Genomic DNA, 19,894 nt, shown 5'->3' with positions numbered 1-19,894 from the left:
GGAGGAGGTGGAATTGATGGCTGAGCAATTACGCCGGGCCATCAAGACTGGCTGCGATAGGGTCTTAAAGTGGCCTTGGCCAATGGACGGATCCTTAAGCGGTGGCCAGTCTGCTGATCAGAGAGTGCCTGGAGCCATCATGACCACCGCTTCCAGGGAGCCATCTGTTAGATGGAGGCAGAAACCTGAAAAAAGTGGTAATCCTCTGACCTTAGGTCCGCTAGGAATAGATACCAGCATCACCCCCTAATGGGGATTATCATCGACAATGTGCATGCTGCGCGTCTGCGGATCTACCAGCATGCCCATAACAAGTATGTTCATGCTATCAAGGAAGCCAAACTCAAGTTTTGGGAAGACTCCATGCACGAGTTTCAGAGCAACTCCTGACAGCTCACAAAGTCATGTTACCGGCCAAAGACATTGCACGTGCTGTCCAATGTTCGATGCGGGTTTGGTGGTCAAGACCACACTTTAACATCTGTGGCGACTTACCAGACGTTCCTGAATACTCTGTTTCCAGATGCTCCAGAGGGTGAAGCAGAAGTCGGCGTCAGGGCGGGTGAGACACCATTCCATGGCATGAGCTGTAGATCCTGCAGATACAGGCTGAGTGGTATCTCGAATGGCACTGAGAAAAGCACTAGGGATTGACCAACTTGACTCGGATATTTTCTATCATCTGCTGCCTGTCATAAGAAAGGCGCTTGGCAGGCTGTTTTTGGGGTGCCTAAGCTGGGGCTGCTTTCTGGCTTACTGAAAGGTGGCTTGGATGAGGGTACTCTTAAAAATAAATCAGGAAAGAACCCCATTGAGGTCAGTAGTTATCGACCCATCAGCCTCTTGCCGGTTATCGGCAAGTTGCTGTGGCTCTGGGAAAACATCAATATGAACTGTTTTCAAAATCAAGGCCAGTATAGCTTCATGAAAGGGGTTGGCACCAAAGATTACATTAAATGCTTTTGGTGGAAAGCGCCAGCTGTAAATATGTTTTGGCAATCTTTATTGACATAATGGCAGCATTTCCTTCCTTGTAATGGAGTTCTGTCCTATATGAGTTGGAACACCGCAATGTTCCCATAGCCCTACAGGCCATAATACATGACTACTTATCTAAGCACATGGCTCTGTTTAAAGATGCACACCTAGTTGTGGAAAAATCCATCACCAGGGGAAGCCCGCAGGGTTCTGTTCTCAGTCCCTTGCTGTGGAACCTGGTCTATGACAGATTTCTGGGATTGACTTTCCAAAAGGGGTCACGGCCCAGGCTTTTGCCAATGACTGTCTCCTATTAGTTCGTGGTAATTCACAACAGTAGTTAGAAGATCGAATGTAGGCAGCATTGTCAATGACAGACGGCTGGATGGACATGCTGAATGGGAATTTATATATTTCTGTGCCCAAAACAATGTACATGCTTCTTAAGAGTGCAGACAAATTATCGTACAGTCGGAACCCCCACATTAAGTATAAAGGCTGTGTAATCAGCCGAATTAGAGTTCATAAGTACCTAGGTATTTTGTTTGATGAGAAGTTGCTGTTTAGCAACCACATTAAGCAATTAGCGGTGGACGCTGTCTCAGTGATGTACAAACTTAGGAGAATAGCTCAGAAGGACTATGGGTTGTCAAGCTGTCAAATGTACATGGTATACAGAGGTATCTTCAAAAGCATGATACAATGGTGATACAAACATGGTGAGAGGTGAGATTTACATAGTTTACAAAATTAGAGAACATGTTAACCTGTTGAGTACCTTGGCAAAAATGAAAAAAAGTGAAAATAAAGAAAATATCCTGTGGCAGCTGTCTTTATCGGTTGTGGGATTAAATTCATGCTGATGTAAGGCATTTTGTATTCAGCATGTCCAGAATTTCAGATGAACCATTAGTAGCATTAATAACTTTGATCAATAACTAGAAATATTAGTTTTAAATTCTTTTTTAAAAAACTGATCAAAATATAGAATTGATAATAATTTTAAGGAATTTTTTAAAATGTTGCATTTAAATAAGGCAACAAAAACTAATTATGTCACTGTATAAATTATATCATTATATTTTTTATATTATTTTTACTTAATAATTTTTTTTTATTATTAAGATTGTGTCAGTTACAATAGTGCTAGAAACAAAGTAATTATTTATTACTTTTTTGTTTTCATACAATATTACTTTGACTTTTATTCTAATACATACTATATTGTAACAAGTAGAGAATATATCAGTTAATAGAAAGTGCCAGAATAACAAAGAGAGAAAAAATTATGAATGGAATAAACAGGTTAAGAAAAAAAATCAGAAGAAACAAAGAAATTCTTTCTAGACGGAATTTCTAGAAATGTAGAAGGTTCAGACAATAGAAATCATTGCACTTGAATCAACAAAATAGTAAGTCATCTGCTGTTAATAGTAAAGTCCTAGGCCTGGAGGTATTTATATTGGGATCAGCGAACATCAGTACAGTGTGTGATTAATACAAGTAGTGTCCAATAAATACAAATTCAGTATGCGATAAGTATGAGGATAGTGTGCGAGAGCATTAGAAGTGAGTGTATGGTAACAGCTGAGCATACAAGCAAAGAATTTATCACACTAGAGTATTCCGATTTGGGATAATGTTCTTGTCTACAGTCAACAAGTACAAGAAGCTATTCAGCAAGTTCGTTGTGAACCAGGTACATAGTGACATAATCACTGATGTAAGTGTGAGCTAATTTACTTCTTTGAATATTAGAAGCTATTATTATTGTACAGAGTTAATTTTTTGTAGTTGTTATTTTACTTATTGTGAGGGTGGGCTGAGAAGTTTCTAGCCTGACACATAGATGGCGCCAGCAGGTCTAATTTCTTATGAACATTATATAGTACTATCCTTCACTAACTTGTATACCAAATTACAGGTTAGTTGCTCTGTTAGTCTACGTTTGAGACCTTATTGAAAAAGACACCTTTATTATTTTCATGAAAATGGAGAAATTAGAAAAACATGCAGTTATAAAAATACTTCTATTTGAAAGGTTTAACATTGTTTGAGATCAGATAAGTGGGTTTCTGAATTCAAAAAAGGTCGCAAAAGCACTCATGATGAACTATGCTCCTGACACCCCACTAAAGTCACAATTTCAAAAATGATAGAAAATCCTTATAATCGTGCTGGGGGACTGTAGATTAAAAGTGCATGAGATAACTGAGACTGTTAAAATGTCGAATGAACATGTAGGTAATATTTTATATAACTATTTGGGCATGAAGAAGCTTTGCATAAGGTGAGCATCACATTTGCTAACACTCGAGCAAAAATTGCAACAGAAAACTAAACAACTAAGAATCTGGCATTGTACGAGCACAACCTCAGTGAATTTTTGCATCGATTCATAACTTGGGCCCACCACTACACTCCTGAAAGTAAACAACAGTCAAAACAATGGACAGGACCAAGTGAACCAACCCCAAAGAAGGCAAAAACAACTTTGTCAATCAATAAGGTGGCAACTGTTTTCTGGGACATAAAAGGAATTATAATTATTGATTACCTTGAAAAGGGTAAAGCAATCATTTTTTTTTTTTTTTTTGGGGTGGGCAAAAACACTTTGGCATTATCATTGCCTGGAATAAAATGTTATAAAATAAAAGAAATGAACTAGCTTAAAAACTAAAAAGTAAACAAAAACTTACAACTAATATCACAGCTGCATAATTTGAATTAAAACTAAGTGTAAACTTAAAATAAAATGAAGTAAAAAAAAAATGTAACTAGAAATAATATAGAATTTAATAAAGTCCAAGAGGGGTGTAAAGGACCCCTTCTCGGCTAATGGAAAGACTAAAACCCTAACATAAAAACTATAGCTAACTAGGTTAAAAACTAAAACTTACCACTAATAATACAGATAACTAATATCACAGCGGGAAACTTAAAAAGATAAAATTTAAAACTTAATAAAAAATAAATAAATAAAATATCAACAAAGTCCGACAGGGGTGTAAAAGGTCCCTTATCGGATACCAAATAAAAATAGAAATAATTTAATTAAAAGAAAAATAAACACATTAAAATAATTCTTCAACACTAGAACAAAAAAAGATATATTACAATTTTAAATTTTGTGTAAAATATTAACACTTCATAAAAATAGCAACACTTTGTGTTTCTCTGTAATGTTTCTCTGTAATTTAAATTTACGATGCAACACCGCATAACATATACAATCCACAAGTATGTGGCACAATCAAGCGACAGTTGCATCATACACATAATGGTGCAGCTCCTGCTGACATCAGGTACTTGTGTATGACTCTGGTATGTCCTATTCACAATTGACAGAGGACCACGTCCTCACAACAAGTTTTTCTGCATGAAGAAGAGTCCAATGGCAACATAGAATCTTTAATATGCCAGAGTTTGTTGTCAATAGTAGCCACCCAGTCACCTTGCCACTTTGCTCAAAGAGACTGTTTTATACAATTAATAAAGTCAGAAGCAGCAACACAAGTGGTGAAAGGAGGTTGATTACATGCGTCTTTAGCAGTGGAATCTGCAGGTTCATTACCTGGAATTCCCATGTCGCTAGGAATCAAACAGAAACTCACTTGTGTGTTGCAATGGTTCAACTCAGCGATTGTTATAGATTTCAGTGACCAAAGGATGTCTAGAGTAAAAATCTTCTAAAGCTTGGAGTGTACTACATGAGAGTCGCTACAAATAAGGATATTTCAGTACTTAAGGTTAATGATATTCACAGCCTTATTTATAGCATGCAGTGCAGCAGTAAACACACTTGTAATATCAGGTAGACCAAACATATAAGTTCTCTATCATTGACAACAAATGCACAACCATTCTGTTCTGTTTTAATCTATCAATGTATACTACTGCAACTGGGTTTATCTTGGAGAGAATATAGTGAATCATTTGCTGGAAGACAGTAGGTGGTGTTGATTCTTTATTGTATATCGTAAGGTCAAACATAAAATTTAGAAAGTTGATTCCCCACAGAGGATATGAGCACGGATATATTGAAAAAGTAGGTGTGTCAACATTTGTAAGGTCCAATAGACATCAGGTACATACACCTATAGTTAGTTGCATTACAATGTGGATGGTCCTCATACCTTCCTAAATTACGATTTCCAAGGACTGAGTCAAAAGCCAGGTGATTTGGCTGTCGACGACAGCCAAAGACAAAAATACAAGCAAAATAAGATGCTAAAAGCTGGTCCCATCTATCCCAAAGTGATGGCTCACCACAGTCAACAAGTAATCTGGTGATAGGGCTTGACCTAAATGCACCTGAGGCAAGCTGAAGAAAAGCATGATGTACAGCATTCAGCATTTTAAGCACGGTATGATGCACTGCAGAGTAGGTGACAGAACCATAATCCGAACAGGAAGGAACTAAGGAATAATAAATACGTATTATACATGACCGATCGGCTCCGCAATTGGGATTGCTAAGGACTCACATCATATCTAAAAGTTCAGAACATTTTGTTTTTAATTCTTTGATGTGTTTGGCCAAGTAAGGTGGCTATCAAAAAATAAACCTAAAAACTTGACATCAGGAGAGATAGCAATAAGCCCTCCGTTGAGAAAAACTTGCAGAATGGAAGGGTGGACAGCCAAGAAAAGGCTACACATTTTGTTTATTCAGGTGAAAAGATGAAGCCAGTAACCCTGGAACAAGCTTCAAGGCAAGATAAAGTGTTCTGTAGTACTCTCTGCTGTAGCTGTTCAATGGGGCATAATACATATAGTAAAATCATCAACAAATAATGAACATGAAACAGGTGGCTGCACACATTTAGTAATACTGTTGATGGCTATAGAAAATAATGTAGCACTTAAAACACTTCCTTGTGGTACTCCTTCTCTAAGATGACCATACCCGATACAGAATCTCAAACACAAATACGGAAAGTTTGGTCATTTAAGAAACCTCTGAAAAAAGCAAGTATATTGTCCTTGACTGCCCATTCTTTGAGGGTATATAAAATACCACGTTGCCAGGCCATATAAAACACCTTTCTGATATCAAAGAAGATAGCGGACTAGGCACTGGCATAGTAGGAAAGCATTTTGAATGGCTGTTTCCAATGACACTAAATGGACAATGAATGATTGTGCTTGTCAGAAACCACACTGTTCTGAAAATAAAAGGCCATGTCTCTCTAAGTACCATGTAAGCCTGCAGTCCACCATTCCCTCCAACACTTTACATAAAACGCTTGTCAAAGAGATAAGGCAGCAGCTTGAGGGGCTTCTTTTGTCTTTACCAGGTTTAAGTACTGGTACAACAATGGCTTCTGGCCAGACCAAAGGGAGAACTTGTCAGGAGAATAGACTATTATAAATACACAATAGATGTTGTAGCGCTTAATTAGGAAGGTGTGAGAGCATACTAAAACAAATGTTGTTAGGTCCATGGGAGGTATCACCTAGTTTTTAAATGCGTGTGACAACTCATTGAATGAAAATGGAACGTTTAATTCACCGACCAAATCACCAATATTTAAAGATAGTACTTCCATCTATAATTTGTAACTATGAAATTCATTACTGTATGATAAGGTGAGATTTCCTCCTCTATGAATCATGAGACCTTGCCGTTGGTGAGGGGGCTTGAGTGCTCAGGGATACAGAGTAGCTGGACCGAAGGTGCAACCATATCGGAGAGGTATCTGTTGAGAGCCAGACTAAGGAATGATTCCTGAAAGAGGGCAACAGCTCTTTCAGTAGTTGTTAGGGGCGTGAGTCACAATGACTTAAACGGCCGTATCAACATCACTCAGTCCTCTGAGTACTGCGCAGCTGAAAGCAATGGAAAACTACAGCTGCTTTTTTTCCAAGAAAATGTGGCTCTCTGCATTTTCACATAGCAATAATGGAGGCGCCTTCCTTGGTAAAATATTCCAGAGGTAAAATAGTCCCCCGTTCGGATCTCCGGGTGGGGACTACTAAGGAAGGGGTCACCAGAAAATTAAAAAATAACATTCTACGAGTCGGAGCGTGGAATGTTAGAAGCTTAAAAAAGGTTGGTAGGCTAGAAAATTTAAAAAGGGAAATGGATAGGGTGAATGTGGATATAGTAGGAATTAGTGAGGTTAGGTGGGAAGAGGAAGGTGACTTTTGGTCAGGTGATTTTAGAGTAATTAACTCAGCGTCAAATAATGGGCAGGCAGGAGTAGGTTTCGTGATGAACAAGAAGATAGGGAGGAGAGTGGAGTATTTCAAAATGCATAGCGATAGAATCATTGTAATAAGGATAAAATCAAATCCTAAACCGACAACGATTGTTAACGTTTATATGCCTACAAGCGCCCATGATGATGATGAGGTAGAGTGTGTATACGAAGAGATTGATGAAGCAATTAAACACGTAAAAGGAGATGAAAATTTAATAATAGTTGGAGATTGGAATGCAAGCATTGGAAAAGGCAAGGAAGGAAATATAGTGGGTGAATACGGGCTGGGCAGAAGGAATGAAAGAGCGGACCGACTTATAGTTTTGCACGAAGTATAATTTAGTAATTGCCAACACCCAATTTAAAAATCATAATAGAAGAATATACACTTGGAAAAAGCCAGGCGATACTGCAAGGTATCAGATAGATTATATCATGGTTAAGCAAAGATTTAGAAATCAACTCGTTGACTGCAAAACTTACCCTGGAGTAGACATTGATAGCGACCATAATTTGGTGATAATGAAATGTAGATTGGGGTTTAAAAACCTGAAGAAAAGTTGTCGGATGAATCGGTGGAATTTAGAGAAGCTTGAGGAAGAGGAGGTAAAGAAGATTTTTGAGGAGGACATCGCAAGAGGTCTGAGTAAAAAAGATAAGGTAGAAAATGTAGAAGAAGAATGGGAGAATGTTAAAAAGGAAATTCTTAAATCAGCAGAAGCAAACTTAGGCAGAATAAAGAGAACTGGTAGAAAACCTTGGGTTTCAGACGATATATTGCAGCTGATGGATGAACGTAGAAAATATAAGAATGCTAATGATGAAGAAAGCTAAAAAGAACTATCGGCAATTAAGAAATGCTATAAATAGGAAGTGCAAACTGGCGAAAGAAGAGTGGATTAAAGAAAAGTGTTCAGAAGTGGAAAGAGAAATGAACATTGGTAAAATAGACGGAGCATACAGGAAAGTTAAGGAAAATTTTGGGGTACATAAATTAAAATCTAATAATGTGTTAAACAAAGATGGTACACCAATATATAATACGAAAGGTAAAGTCGACAGATGGGTGGAATATATTGAAGAGTTATACGGAGGAAATGAACTAGAAAATGGTTTTATAGAGGAAGAAGAGGAAGTTGAGGAGGATGAAATGGGAGAAACAATACTGAGATCTGAATTTAAAAGAGCATTAAAAGATTTAAATGGCAGAAAGGCTCCTGGAAAGACGGAATACCTATAGAATTACTGCGCAGTGCAGGTGAGGAAGCGATTGATAGATTATACAAACTGGAGTGCAATATTTATGAAAAAGGGGAATTTCCGTCAGACTTCAAAAAAAGTGTTATAGTTATGATACCAAAGAAAGCAGGGGCAGATAAATGTGAAGAATATAGAACAATTAGTTTAACTAGTCATGCATCAAAAATCTTAACTAGAATTTTATACAGAAGAATTGAGAGGAGAGTGGAAGAAGTGTTAGGAGAAGACCAATTTGGTTTCAGGAAAAGTATAGGGACAAGGGAAGCAATTTTAGGCCTCAGATTAATAGTAGAAGGAAGATTAAAGAAAAACAAACCAACATACTTGGCGTTTATAGACCTACAAAAGGCTTTCGATAACGTAGATTAGAATAAAATGTTCAGCATTTTAAAAAAATTAGGGTTCAAATACAGAGATAGAAGAACAATTGCTAACATGTACAGGAACCAAACAGCAACAATAACAATTGAAGAACATAAGAAAGAAGCCCTAATAAGAAAGGGAGTCCGACAAGGATGTTCCCTATCTCCGTTACTTTTTAATCTTTACATGGAACTAGCAGTTAATGATGTTAAAGAACAATTTAGATTCGGAGTAACAGTACAAGGTGAAAAGATAAAGATGCTACGATTTGCTGATGATATAGTAATTCTAGCCGAGAGTAAAAAGGATTTAGAAGAAACAATGAACGGCATAGATGAAGTCCTACGCAAGAACTATCGCATGAAAATAAACAAGAACAAAACAAAAGTAATGAAATGTAGTAGAAATAACAAAGATGGACCACTGAATGTGAAAATAGGAGGAGAAAAGATTATGGAGGTAGAAGAATTTTGTTATTTGGGAAGTAAAATTACTAAAGATGGACGAAGCAGGAGCGATATAAAATGCCGAATAGCACAAGCTAAACGAGCCTTCAGTAAGAAATATAATTTGTTTACATCAAAAATTAATTTAAATGTCAGGAAAAGATTTTTGAAAGTGTATGTTTGGAGTGTCGCTTTATATGGAAGTGAAACTTGGACGATCGGAGTATCTGAGAAGAAAAGATTAGAAGCTTTTGAAATGTGGTGCTATAGGAGAATGTTAAAAATCAGATGGGTGGATAAAGTGACAAATGAAGAGGTATTGCGGCAAACAGATGAAGAAAGAAGCATTTGGAAAAATATAGTTAAAAGAAGAGACAGACTTATAGGCCACATACTAAGGCATCCTGGAATAGTCGCTTTAATATTGGAAGGACAGGTAGAAGGGAAAAATTGTGTAGGCAGGCCACGTTTGGAGTATGTAAAACAAATTGCTGGGGATGTAGGATGTAGAGGGTATACTGAAATGAAACGACTAGCACTAGATAGGGAATCTTGGAGAGCTGCATCAAACCAGTCAAATGACTGAAGACAAAAAAAAAAAAAAAAGGTGAGATACACCAAACGAAAACAATCTGCCAAAATACTTGCCACTGTAGAAGGTGATGCAAGAAGTTCTCCTTCATGAATTAGTCCGAGAATAGATTGTTTTGGTGATCCGCAGATTGTATGTATCTTTTTCCACACAGTAGTGCATGAGATGGTGTCCACATAATTCCTCCATGACTTCCTCCTAGCGTCTAAGAATACCCAATGACATACCACTCTAGCCTTATGGTACAAATTTAGGTGCTCATTTATAGGCCTACAGTTAAATTTGCATACTGCTTGTCGTCGATTGCTAATAGTGTTTTGGCATTCCATCGAGGAATGGAAAGACATCTTGGGTTTCCTAATGTTTGTGGGATATATCTATTAGCATTGTCAAGTATAGAGACATAAAAGCAGTAAGTTCATCAAGGGCGTCTTCACCATTGTCATACTGTAATGGGAAGGCTTTATGGTATCCATTCCAATCCGCCTTATCAACAATCCATCTCCGTAGTCTTTTACTCACATTGCGGTTGACACCATAAGCTGTAGTAATTGGCTTGTGGTCACTGCCGTGAAGGTCGTCACAAGCAGACTGATTAAGACAAGGGAGTAAATTTGGAGAACGAAAGAAGAGGTCAATGTTTGACAGCATATCAGAAAATGAAAACATTAATGTGTATGACCCAAGACAATGGTCCAATTCTTGTCTCACTCTGTTAATCATAATTCCTCGAGACGAGCAGAAAAATGGGCACCAGGAAACATGGTGGGCACTGAAGTTTCCTATTATTAACAATGGCAATGGGATTTGTGTGAGGAGATTTGACATTTCCAGAGCATTGAACTCAGAGTTCGGCAAGAGATACAAATTACAGATATGCAATTTAAAGGAGACTGAGATTTTTACAGCAACAGCAGAAATGATGGTGGCTTAGTTGTAGCCTTATAGCTGATACCTCATTCCACATGAAAATAGCAACACGACCACTCTCTTTACTATCTACAAGACATTCGTATCTCTCACATGTACAGCCTACGAGTTTTACCACATCCTGCTGTAATAGATGCGTTTCTTGAAAGCAATTAATGATTCATGCGCGCACATCAACACTCAACATCTTCAATCCGGGAACAAAGACCTCTAACGTTCCACTGAATAATGCTCATAAATAAAGGTAGTTAGATGCTGAAATACAGGTAAATATATGAAAAAATTAGTTATAAGTGATCTGGTTTTTCTTTTTCATATTTTTGATCTTAAGAAAATCTGATGCCTGAGATCGGGCGGTTCCTCTACCATATCCTCCAGTAAACATGGTGTTGGGAGGGGGAGATTTAGAAAAATGGGAAGTTGCAGACAACATCCCAGAGGTGGTTGTGTGGGCTCCCTTAACAGGGAGCTTATTTGGTGGCTTACAACCAGCTGTATTTACTCCTGTTTTCAAAGGTAAAAATTTACGGACAGAAAATTTCAGTTGGATCCCACTGTGTTAGTTTCACTGGTTGTAACTATGGACTTCTTATTCACCTTTGTTAACGCAGAAATAGTTGCAGTAAATGAAACAATCTGATCAGATAACATCTAAACAAACTTTTTCAGCTCACTGCAGGATCTGCACTGTTGGTTGCCTGCATTTACAACAGGTTTACTTCACGTTGCAGTGGCAAAAGATACATCTAGTTTAACCAGGTTCCATGAGTTAATTGTCTTTTTATATTCTTTGCATGCAGCTAGTAAAGATAGCTTCTGCTCGGTACAGATTCTGAGAATTGCCTTTTGTTCTTTATAAGATGGGCAATCTCGGGAGCAAGCTGTATGTGAACCACTGCAGTTCACACATTTTTCATCTTCTTGGCAGTTAGTGTCACTGAGGCCATTCTTAGTACATTGAGCACAATCTGTTTTCAAGCAAGATTTTATAGTATGATCATATGCTTGGCATCTGAAACATCGCTGTGGGTTGGGTATGAATGGTCATACCCGAACCGACAGGTAACCCACTTTAATCTTCTCTGGTGGTACCAGGAGATTGAATGTCAGTATAAGAGAAAGTGTTGGTTCTTCCATTCCGCTCTGCCGTTTAATTATACGCTTTACTTCTACATCTTGTGGTCAAAGCTCATCAGCTACTTTAGTGATATCCATATCTAAAAGGTCTCAGCAAAAAGTTACTCCCTGGCTCATATTTAGAGTTTTGTAGCATTCTGCGCTGATATTTATTTATACCACCCATATTATGGAGACGTAAGATAGACAAACTCTGTTCGTCATTAAATGTTTCAATCAGAATCAATCAATCCGTCACACAGTTTTCTAATGATATTCAGGGAACCACTTAAACTTATTATAACTCTGTTTATCAAGAAAGGCGAGACCTTATGGAGGGAGCCACCTTCCTGATTATATCAGAAAACAACAAATCATTTTTATATTTAACATTTACTGCGTCAATATTAAATGTAATCTCTTAGACGTTTAATCTCTTAAATGTAATCTACTAGACTATTATTCTCATCAGACAAGGTTGAACAAGCTCTTCACAAGACTAAAATTGGTGGTTTTATCAGATGGACCACCAACCACCATAGAAATTGTTTGTGTATTTGAAATTTTGGTCCTACAAGTACCGGCTATATAACAAGACCACTCCAGCAGAGTGCACATGTACTGGAGCTAGAGTTAAATACAACTGGTTTCACCCAGGTGCCCAGAGAACATCACTCAAGACTACGTAGAGCCATTCACCCATCGGCAAGATAATTTCCACCTTGGGATACGGTTGCATTTTGTAAGGTGTCGCATCACCTAGTCTAAGTGAAAGAGGAAATAATGTAGAATGTTGATGTGCAGTTGTGTAAGGGTATACATTATAATTTGTGTAGTGTTCCTGTTGTATTGTATGTGTAAAGTGTTCTCCAGCCTTGGGTGTAGTGGGAAAGAAAACTGCAGAGGTTAAAGCCATGGGGACGCAATCCCCAAAGTCTTAAAGAATGAATAAGACTCCTTGTCAGTGAAAACAACCAATGGCAAATATTATGCAAACTTATTGCAATGATGTAAAAAGAAAATTACATTTGGTGAAAAAAAAAATTTGTTCACAATGACAATTCACCACATTCGTAAATCATTGCAATGGCTAAAATCAATGAACTTAAGTTCTAACTGCTTTCCCAACCACTTTATTTACCAGATTTAGCATCCAGCAACTATCACCTATTTCCTAACCTCAAAAAATGGCTTGGAGGACAATGATTTGAGAGCAAGGAAATCATTGATGCTATAAATGGGTGCTTTGAGGAGATAGATGAACTGCATTATGAAGTTGGTATAACAGTATTAGAATACAGTATTGAAAAGTATATTGTATTAGTCTTTGTGAAAATTATACTGAAAAATAAAAACAAAAAAAATGTTGTTTTCTTTATCAGGCCAAAAACTTTTCAACTTACCCTAGTATTGTAATACAATCACTTTTAATTTTGACTAATAAAATTAATACAAAAATGTTTACAGTAAAATTAGAACTGTATTTTGCCTTTTATAACTGACTTATTTTTTACACAGTATTTATTTAAAAGTATATAAACTGTATCTGTAAAAATTTCTGTGTGCTACCTCTCAGTATCCTTGTTGAACTTTGCACATGATCTTTTGATGAATATATTCATTTACATAAGCACAGATTTTTTTCACATTTCTATTTTTGTTGCCAGTTAATTTGTTTTCCTGATTAAGATAGCAATCGGGATTAGTTCCTTGAAAATTACATTGAGTAGATTTTACTACATTATCTGTAGCAAACATACAATTAAAAAAAAAAAAAATTAAAATGACGATGAACATTTCTACTGATGATAAAACAAAAATCTCTTATACTTTTTTACTTACTGTCAAAATATTTAATCTAAATATTCACCTAAAGAGATGAGGAAAAAACTTACGGCCAATATATCTTTTAGCATGGGAGCAAGATCATCTATATGTGTTTTCTTTTTCTGTATAGCTGTAGCAACAGTTTCTTTCTCTGCTTGTAATTCATGACATTGAGCAGCAAGCCGTTTACGTTGGTTCAATTCCCATTCTAATCTGGCTAATTTTAGCTGATGACTATCAAATTTGGTAACTTCCTATAAAAAATTACAATTTATATTAAATAAAATGCATTTGGAGAAAGTTATGTTCATAACTAACACACAGAGCATAATAAATAATCAAGTATTCTTTACACAAAGCATTTCATGATTCAAAACATGTTAAATAAGACTCAATATAATTTTCAGTATGTTCACAGTATACACCATGTTTTTGAAAATGTACCTATTCAGTAACAAGGCAGTGGTAATGCATACTTGCTAAAATATCTGTGATCTTATATATTAGTATATCCTTCTATTTACAAAAGATATAACTGGAAAATTGTTTTGATGTAATAATTAATACTTTATTCTTTCAGAGAATTTTTTTAAATAAATATAAATATTGCATAATGCTTGAAGAATTTAACAAAATTTATACCAACAAAGGGGAGAACCACAATTACAAAATCATTAATCCTCTCAGAAAATTATTTCAGTATTTTTAGAGAAAAATTGTTAATACAAAAAGTATGAAATGACCGAGGTATATAAAAAAATGAACTGGATGTAAGAGTAGAAAAGACATGTATAGATAGAATTAATGTATATGTGAATTACTGCAGTTAAGTCTCGTGTTTCTTGAATCTATGACGATATAAATCGTCATATTTTGTGAATAGAAACAGTGCTACATAATTTATTCAGCCAATAAAGGTCTACAATATAATAAAAGTTATGGATCTGCATCAAAAACATGCTTTTTTATTATGGATTAAAATGCATTACAAAAAATAAAATTTCATCTAATCTGATTTAACACTGATATAATTGGTGTTTGTAAACTTATAAAGATTAAAAACATGAAGTAGAACAGTTACATAAGAGAAATTAACAGAACTGAAAATGCTTGGTTGCACATAGTAAAAAAAGAGTGTACAAAGTGCAGTATAATCATGAACACAAGATGTGTGCCAATGCTGTAGCAGTGATATTGCTTAAAATTCCTTGTGTAATGAATCATTTCTTATGACTTGTCAAATCTATTTGACAAGTCACTAACGCAAAATAATCCTTTAGAAAAATACAACCCCATTTACTAGTTACCACAGTAATTGTTAGTTTGCATAAACTACACAAAATGCTTCTTTATATTTTTTCTAGTTTAAAACTAAAATTATTAATTAAAAAGTGTATTATCAATACAGATAAATAATTTTAATATTTACTTACCGGACGAGTTATCTTTTCTGGTGCTTCTTTATAAAATTCTTCAACAGGAACAAGATCAATTTCTTCATCTTTTGACCTAAAAATAAATAATGGTTTATTTCAAATACTTATTTAATCATTAATAAAATTATAAAAAGTAAGAACAGCGAGTGAATCCATACCACTCAGGTCAGCAGTTGGAATCACCTCAACGTTTCACAGTATTAACAAATTAAATATTATCAGCAAAAAAGCAAAAATTCCATCAGCAAAAAAAAAAATGCTTGAAGAATTTAACACAAAATTTATACCAACAAAGGAGAAACCATGATTATAAAATCATTAATCCACTAGAAAATTATTTCAGTATTTTTAGAGACTCTAAAATGTAACATGGGTTGGTTTATGTTACCATAATCATAGCAACATAAAGTGTATTAGTTGATTTTCTGTTTTGGTAGAACTTTTAAAACAAATCACTAACCCTACCAATTATAACGCATGTTCAGTAATCCATTTGTTGATTGTTTATATCATTCACTCACCAATTTATTAAGGAAAGTGTAATGAATGATAGAAAGTTCAGAAGTCTCTCATTTGTTTGATACAGAACAGAAACGCACAATGCAATGCAATTTAACATCACTGATGACATATCTTCTTTTTTTTTCCTGTTTAGCCTCTGTTAATCACTGTCAGGTATTACTTAAGAGGATGATATATATGAGTGTAAATGAAGTGTAGTCTTGTACAGTCTCAGGTTGACCATTTCTAGTCAAGTGGGAGTTTTCGTTTAATGTGGATGTTCTTTTTGCGCTCCATGTTTTTCTTGTTTTCTTGGTTTTTTTATTTGAATTGTGCAATGGGAATTGTTGGTTGGTTATTTTGGACGTATTGCACATTATATAAGTTATGGATGTCGGACTGTTTTTAATAGTGCATGCGGTGACTTTTTTTTTTACCCTTATTGCGCCAGATGGTAACAAGTGCTATAACTGCATGTCATTAACTTTGATTGTTTACTTGTTTTCAGGAAGCCAGGTGGCTTGTTATCTTAGTTGATAGCATTATTATTTGTTATTTAAACATTCTTAATAATTTTAATTTTCAATTTATTACTTTAATTTTCATAAGAAGATAAGAACATTTTTATTTCATTATTATTAAGAAAAATTTATTTAATTTATTTTGTAATATATACAGTTCTGTGAGGCAAGTGCCTGTTTCTGTATATTATACTAGCCATGGAGGACGCTTTTAAACCTAGAATGAGTCTTCCCAGGTCTCCAGTGAAGGGAGGGGAGGAACCCCCTCTGGAAAAGAAGCAAGTTAGTTTCTTTATTGTGGAAAAGCCAGGAGCAACTCAAGTTCTTGTAGGATTGCCAAAGAGAACGGGGTCTTTGGACCGACTGGCCAAGCGAAGGAAGGATGAGAATAAGGATGAGGATGCTGTTGTGACAGGGATCCTGTGCATATGAGCGACTTCTTGGTGAAGTTAGCCTCCATGTCAAAAGGTTAGCCAAACTGGTGGCGGCAAATGCGAATACAAAACTTGAGATAAGAGTGTTCGCAGTGGCTTACCGAGCTTATGTCGCATAGAGAGGGTCTAAGGAGCTTGGAGTATTCCTGTGGTGTAGTGCAAAAGGGTGATGGTATTGAGGCAGCATTGCAAACCCTGCCGATGGAGGGCAGGAAATTAATTTAGCAGTTGGAAGATGGAGTCCCTGAAGAGGATGTTCCCGATTTGATTATGAGGTGTTGGCCTGCTAGTTAGTTCATTAACTGCAAAGAGGTTCGGGAGTTGGTTTTGGCTTGCAAAGTGTGGACATTGTGACTGTCTTTGATTTAGAGAAGGAGGTTGGAATGGAGCATGATAGAAAGCTCCTTGAGAGGGTCATGGCAGTTAAGAGAATGCTCCGTGTGGGTACGCTGTGTTGTAGTCAAGTTGTGGCTGAAAGGGGTCACACGGAAGTTCTTCCTGATGACGGAGAAGATGACAAGTTTGGTGTTTGTTATATTGTTGTTATGGATTCTAAAGCAGGCAAAAGGGTTGTTGCAGAGGACATTCATAGGGCCTTCAAGAGGATTATGGAGTCGGCAGCTAAAGGTGCCTTTGGAGTTCCTGGGAACCAGGTAGGCAAGTACTTTAAATGAGTACTGGAGTATTACAGTAAGAGACAGGGCAAGAGGAAATTGCTCTATATGGAGGAGGTTACTCCATCTAAGGTCGTGAAACTGAGTCAGCATGAACAATTGTACTTAAGTCGGAGGGCTCTTCATATGCTGATTTGTTGAAGAGGGTTAAGAATGGGGTGCCCAAAGAAGAGTTGGGTGATATCCTTCATATCAGGTGAGGTCCTTCATATCCACGTCAAGGGGCAGGGTGATAGGGTGGAAGGCATTAAGCACCAGGTGCAGAGTAAGCTGGCTGATGTGAGGACTCCTGGGGTCCTTAAGGTGGGGAAATTAAGATCATTAAATAAGACCTAAGATTAATTAAGACCTTCAAATGAAGACACAGTCCCAGCTCCTTGAGTGGTGCTGCCAGGAACAGCATGTCTGGGCCTGGTATGGCTGTGCAGGGAATTTGAGGCAAATGGCACCCTCAGGTTGAGCAATACAGGACTGTGGATCTGACCTGTTAAGGGGAAATGGAAAAAAATTGAAACCCAACTGCCATAGAACACCAGTATCCACAATCTAGTATTCAAATCCATATAAAAGTAACTGCCTTTACTAGGAATTGAACATTGGAACTCTTGACTTTGAAATCAGCTGATTTGCGAAGATGCACTTTTCCACTTATTTCTATGATCTATCTTTAAAAAATTACTACTATTCAAACACATTGAAAAAGTTCATGAAAAGTAAAAAACCAGCTATGGATGGTATGAACAGATGGCAAAGTTTAATGAAAAGGGAGTTATTATGAAGGGTGTACCAAACTATTGAATGACAAATAGTTAAAACTGTTTGGGAACTTGAGAAATAAAAAAAATATTTTTAAAATGTTATAATATTAACATTACATTATTATAATATTATTATTAACATTTAATAACATATTATTATTTTAATAAATAAAGTTTTCTGTTAAGAGAACAGTTCTCACTTTATAAATTACCCTGTATTTGGTGTAGTATACTTTAACTCAATGATAAAACTGCTGATTATTCAAGTAAAAAGAAACAATCACATCTACCAACAAAATACTTTATCATTTAAGTGGAGCAGTGCTAAAAATATAAACACTTTACGTACTAATATAGTTAACAAACATTGGAATACACAGTAAAAAAAGAGAAACATTTATTATTAATTAAATTACTAGTAAGATTAAATTGTTTGTCATCAGTAATATAACCTTTATTAAAACTTTTATGGAAATTACTTTACACCATGAATGTATATAAAGTAGGCTGGTACATAAAAATTACCACTTAAATGTCTGCATACAAAATGGGCAGGTTGTGTTCAACTACAAAATGTATAAACCATTTCGGCTTTAATACCACTGCTTTCAACATAAGTATCGTTTACCACAATGAAGTGATTCATTTAGAACTGGAATTTCTAGTTTACTTGTTACACTTGTTACTTGCATTATTTTAATGTTTGTATTTAACTATTACATTTTAATGTTTAATATTTAGTTCATATAATGTTTGGAAATTTAGTTTACACTTTTGTATGTCTCCAATGTTATAATGTAACAAACTGTAGTAGTAAAATAGAACATACATTCTATAATATTTTCAGGCATAAAATGTAACGATTGTAGTCAACCTGACATGAGTCATAAACCACTCCTGGAAAGAACAAAGGAATAGGAGGTAAAAAAAATATATACTTAAAATTTGTTTAATAAAATCATATAGGGATAAAAATAAAATTTAGGAATGGTGAAGTAATATAATTAAGATTACTTGCCTAATCAGTTCTATAAAAAAATCAGTGAAAATCTTACAAAATTAGACTTTCTATAATTCTGATATTTTTTAAACAGAATAAAGATAAAGAGTAATACGAATGGTAAGAGCAAAAATATTGCTTACCACCTTTTTATCACCACATGTTCTTTATTTAAGAAGCAGTAAAAGTGCATTATTATACCAATATGTAGAAAGCAAACTGAATTTAAACAATTTTAAAACCGTCATCTTAAGTAATTCAAAATGTACTTTCTCTTTCTTTGACACAAAATGGATCACTATTTTAAAATATCTTGTAATCAGATAAAATGACATCATGTGAAGGCAGGAAAGGAATTGTTTTCATTTGTCTGACTGAAGGAACTCCAACACATTCTTAACCGGTCCAGAGATATTAGAGTACCTGTAAGAACTAAACATAATTCTATTTAGACAAATCCTGATGCAATGCAGAGATATCAGTATAATAGATAACATCAACTATACCAATTTTCTCAGGCTTTCAATGTTATGCAAGTACTTAAGTAATTTGTAATGTATTAATAAAACCAGACACCAGTTCAACAAAATAATGAACTACAATACCAGCCATGAGCTGAGATAAAAAAAATTCACATTACAACTTTTTATTGTTAAAATCAAACATTTTTTAATAACCAAGAATTAAATGTAAGAATTGATTCGGACATTCTCAGTCAGAAAATCACGAGACAGTGTCATAAACTGAAATTAGTAACCAAGCATACTGGCTACCAAAAGCATTCAATTATTCAAGTATTGAAAGATATATCTTGATAAGATAAAACTACAGTTTGTAATTTTATCTTGATAA

At 35.5% G+C, this 19,894-nt stretch overlaps 1 protein-coding gene across 2 annotated transcripts in view; it reads right to left on the bottom strand.

Moving 5' to 3' along the window:
* Nucleotides 1-19,894, bottom strand: part of thoc5 (THO complex subunit 5) — a 64,225-nt gene that overhangs the window by 25,510 nt on the left and 18,821 nt on the right. For both annotated transcript variants that reach the window (XM_075365199.1, XM_075365198.1), the window contains exons 4-5: nt 15,152-15,227; nt 13,787-13,972 (exon numbers count right to left, since the gene is read on the bottom strand). In XM_075365199.1, coding sequence (XP_075221314.1) covers nt 13,787-13,972; nt 15,152-15,227 — 262 coding nt within the window. The remainder of the gene's footprint in view (nt 1-13,786; nt 13,973-15,151; nt 15,228-19,894) is intronic.

This window comes from Lycorma delicatula, chromosome 4, assembly GCF_047948215.1.
Source record: "Lycorma delicatula isolate Av1 chromosome 4, ASM4794821v1, whole genome shotgun sequence".
In the NCBI taxonomy this organism is placed as follows: domain Eukaryota; kingdom Metazoa; phylum Arthropoda; class Insecta; order Hemiptera; family Fulgoridae; genus Lycorma; species Lycorma delicatula.
This window is presented reverse-complemented; position numbering and strand designations above follow the sequence as displayed.